The sequence below is a fragment of the Geospiza fortis genome, unplaced genomic scaffold (genome assembly GCF_000277835.1).
Source record: "Geospiza fortis unplaced genomic scaffold, GeoFor_1.0 scaffold96, whole genome shotgun sequence".
Taxonomy (NCBI): Eukaryota; Metazoa; Chordata; class Aves; order Passeriformes; family Thraupidae; genus Geospiza; species Geospiza fortis.
In genome coordinates, this window is record NW_005054454.1 from 1,030,617 (window position 1) to 1,034,994 (window position 4,378).

The 4,378-nt window shown below is 47.9% G+C and overlaps 1 protein-coding gene across 1 annotated transcript in view; it reads right to left on the bottom strand.

Moving 5' to 3' along the window:
• The window catches only part of SLC5A3 (solute carrier family 5 member 3), an 8,268-nt gene that overhangs the window by 2,347 nt on the left and 1,543 nt on the right, over nt 1-4,378 (bottom strand). The window contains exon 1 of the mRNA XM_031062605.1: nt 1-4,378. This exon is cut by the window's left edge and continues 2,347 nt beyond it; it is cut by the window's right edge and continues 1,543 nt beyond it. Within this exon, the coding sequence (XP_030918465.1) occupies nt 3,608-4,378 (771 nt within the window). The 3' untranslated portion in view covers nt 1-3,607.

Sequence of the window (4,378 nt, forward strand, 5' to 3'; positions counted from 1 at the left end):
CAAAAAATGGGTGTTTAACCCCAAATTTACCAACTTCCCCCTTCAGCAAAGGCTTGTTTACGCTATAAAAAATCCCTTCTCCTACACAAGGTCCTTCTCACCAGCAGGCAGCTTGCTTGGAACCTCAGGAATATATTTATTAATAAAGGCCTTTTATTAAGTGGTTTTATGCAGCAAAGAGCATCAGCAACTTCCAGGATCTCTACGACACAATGAGGCTGAAGAGGAGCACACAAAACATCTGAAGAGAAAAAGCACTGGAGAAAGAATTCGCTTAAAAGCTTCACAATACCAGGTCTGAAGATGGGGTGGGGAGGCAGATTAATAATCCACGATGATCCTGCCTGAAAATTAGCAGTGTGATTAATGTGGCAGCTCGTTAGTGCAGCAAAAGGGAGAATAAAGGAAGTGGGAGATGGAGCACCTCAGTGCAGTCCTGAAGGACTCGACTCCCTCCCATGGCCAAGGAGAGCTCCCCACGGATGTGACCAAGCAGGAGACTGGAATTGTGCCTGTTGGCTCTTCCAGGTGTCCTCCTGGAGGAGCAAATGGCTGGGGAGGGATGGAAGCAGCAGGGAGAAGCGTCGGAAGGAGCGCGGGCAGCGCCTCCTCCAGCCGCACCTTGGGCCGCCCGCCCGCCCGTGTAAGGCACCCTGGGGACAGCACAGGGGGATGGAGCCGAGCCAAAGGGTCCCTGAGCTAACCTGGCTTCCCAGGCGGTGGCAGAGCGCTGCACATCGAGGAGCAGCCTGGAAAATCCCAGTGCCAGGAGCTGCTCCAAAATCGTGCTCCAAAATTGTTCGGAGCAATTGAGCTCCGAACGGACACGAGTCTCCTTCCCTGGGCCAAACCGGGTGTCGGAGCCACATCCCAGCCTTCTCAGGAGGATATTGTTGGACTGAGAATTATCTTTACCTTCTAAAATTTATTTTTCATCCCACTACAATCAAAACATTGCCCTAAATGATTTTATTCTGTATGGAAACAATTCCCTACATCTTTGCTCCAAACCGTCCTTCACAGCTCAGCCCACTAATGAAGCAACCTGAGATGCCATTAATTCCACACACCAGGATTTCAGCCTTAAATAGGATTTAAAATGTTTTCCCAAACCAAGCTGTGGACACACAAATCATAACAAAATGTGTCTTGTCCCATTGGTAGCAACATCAGCACCACGTATGGTAGCTCCTCTATACAAATATTGCAACAACACTCCAAGTTTTCCACTTTGGAGTAGTTCTACTTCCCAGCAGCAACAACTAAACCAAGTGGAGAAAAGTGGGGCAGCTCAGCCTCTGGTCAAAGTTTTGGAATGAATGAGATTCAATTGATATTAAAACACCATCAAAACAAACAAAACCACCCCAAAAATAGAAGTGAATCATTTTCTCTGAAAAGATGTATTGGGAATTATCTGCTAGAAGCCGTGTGGATGGCACCACTGGAAAAGCAAACTTTCTCCAGCAGGCAAAGGCAGGACTGACCCAAATCTTATCTCTACAAAAAGGTTTCCCCCACAGGAACTGGTTCTTGTTTGTGTGCCAAAGAAATGGTGCTGGACCCCTGAAGTGGTTTTGGTGAATGCTCACAATGGTCCCTCAGCCCGATTTTGGCCCAGCCAGTTCGTGCTCTCCTGAACGAGCTCAGGAGCAAAGACAACTGGAGGAATTATTTCCATGGAAAGCCTGGATATGACCACTCTGTCCTGGAGAGAGGAGTTTTAACACTGGTGGGCTCTGCTCCCAAAACCAGGACCCAGCTTGGCTTGGGGAAGGATGAGAGCACCAACCTGCTGCACACACATCCTCCACACCTGGAACTGCTCATCCCTGCCTGGGCATCCATCCATCCACCATCCACCCATCCATCCATCCATCCATCCATCCATCCATCCATCATCCATCCATCCATCAGGAGGAAACATCCTCTGGATCTGGAGACCTACAAATAGCTGTGACTGCCTGGGAGGAATTCAGGTTTTTGGAAAAATCCTGAGGACAGGACAGACCTCAATTGCCGACACAGATTTGTGGCTGCGCGCACTCCCCGTCTCCTGACACTGAATCCCTCAGGATCCTTCTGAGGAGGGAGGGAAGGAGGGAATTTCTTCACACAAAGGTCACTCATGGGAAGGGGCTGCTCAGGGAGCTGGTGGAGTGCCCAGCCCTGGATGTGTCCAAGGAATGTGGCACGCTGGGCTGGGTGACGAGGTGGGGATGGGGCACAGCTGGAACTCAATGACCAGGGAAGGCTTTTCCAAGCTCAGGGACTCTGGGATTCCTCCAAATACAAAAAGGAGGTTTGACAGGGTGAAAGGGGAAGCGGGAGAAGACGTGGGGCAAAAGGACTCTGGAAAACAAGGAGCACTTTCACCTCTCCCTCCCATTTCCCCTTCCTCGCCTTCCCAGTTGTTCTCCCTCTGCAGCATTGGAGCTTCCTCCTCTTCCTCCTCTGGGATTCCTCCCAGACACAGCAGAGGAAAACCTTTCTGCAGGGTGCAAAACAGTTTTTCAAGACATGCAAAGCTTCATGGTTCTCTTCTTCCCATATGGCAGAACCTACAAACAGATTTTTCCCTAAAAAGAAGCTAATCCTTACAATGTCCTAAAGGTTCAGAGGGTGGAGAGGCTGAATGAATCTTTTGGCCCTTTACTGAAACTCAAGAAATTCCACCCAAACCTGAGGAAAAATTTCTTTCTATGGAGGTGGCAGAGCCCTGGAACAGCTGCCCAGGGACATCCCAAACCCACCCCAAGAATTCTGTGATTCTTCAATTTACTTCAATATACTACAAAACCCCACAGAAAGAATATTTCTTTTTCGTCCTCCTCCATTGACAGTTTGTCATCTCCAGGCTTATTTTTGTTTCAGTTTTTTTTCTTTTTTTCTTTTTTTTTTAATACAGAAACTTTTCAGTAATGGAATTTACAGTGGATAAAAATCAAAACACAAAAATTTCCTTACAAAGAGTAAAAAAAAAAGGCAGAAACCTGCTAAGAGCCATCATGTTTTAAGTGCTATAAAATGAGACAAAACAGCTTCCTGTTGTTGCCAAAAGAAAAATGAGAAACTGAAAAAAGAAAAAAAGCAGTGAGTGCAATTAAAAAGTGCTAAGTTGGCCAAGGTAATACAGTTATTTTATAAATGTGCATCACAGCTCTGCATTTAAAAATCTTTTGACACAGCTTTAATCACTCAGATTGCACACACTGGTAACTGATTACCTGTTATCTTCACTTAATGCTGACTGAGCTGTAACTGCCTGACTTCAAACACAGCCACCTGCCTGCCTTTGGTATATTTATACACAGAAAAACAAAAGGTTAGTGCTGCAAATGGAAAAAAAAATAATAAAACCAACACAAAAGGGAAAAAAGAAAAAGCCACCACAGGACAGGTTCTGCTTTCAGCAGAGGGAGGACAACACATCTCAAATGGTCTCGAAATAGGCTAAAGCTGAGTTGACCTTACAATTATAGCGTAAACAATGCCTGGGTTGTGGTTATGTTGTTTGAAAAGAAAAGAAAGGAAAAACCAAAAATCTCCAGAGACCTGTATCAACTTCTGTATGTTTAAGCCATACCCTTAAAAGTTCACTATTCACTCACAAAGAGAAGTAGACAAACATGAAGATTCCAAGGGAACAGACACAGACCAGTCCAGTATTTAGTAATAGTTTAACTTTCGGAGTCTCTTCCAGCATTTGTAAACAAACAGTCTCCTCCTCGACCTCCCGAACCACTCTCTTGTTTACGTTTTTACTTTTAAAGCCACAGAACCAATCTATGAATTTCAAATGTCTCGCCCTGTTGTCAGTCCCTTCCTCCTCCTCGTGCTTTTTCTCCCCCATCAGGGCGGCCTGCCCGTTGGAGTAACAATCCACGGGCGTCTCCACCTCGGAGTGGCTCACCGAGATCACCGGGTTGCTGTCATCCCTGCACGTCACCAGGAGGTTGATGTCCTCTGGCTTCACGCTTTTAATGTTCTCCTCTGACTTCCCGTTGGGAATGATGTGGTTGGCGTTCTCGTTGCACTTGAGGATGCTCTTCTCCTGCCCCTGGTACAGCTCCCCCTTGCCGGCGCTCTCCGGCGCGCCACGCTTCCACAGGGCCCAGAATGTGGTGGTCCGGACCTGCTCCTTGGTGGGCGGCGGAGTCAGCAGGCTCACCACAACCGTCACGGCCCCGGTGATCCAGAACAGGGCCGTGGCCACGTACATGTAGTGGATGTTCTTGATGAAGCCGGGCCTGGTGTCCGGCTGGTCGCACTCGGGAGCGCGGTAGAAGAAGGCCAGGATCAGGCGGATGGCGCCCAGGACGAACCCGGCCATGCCGCCGTAGAAAGCCCCCTGCTCGTTGCAGCGCTTCCAGAAGAT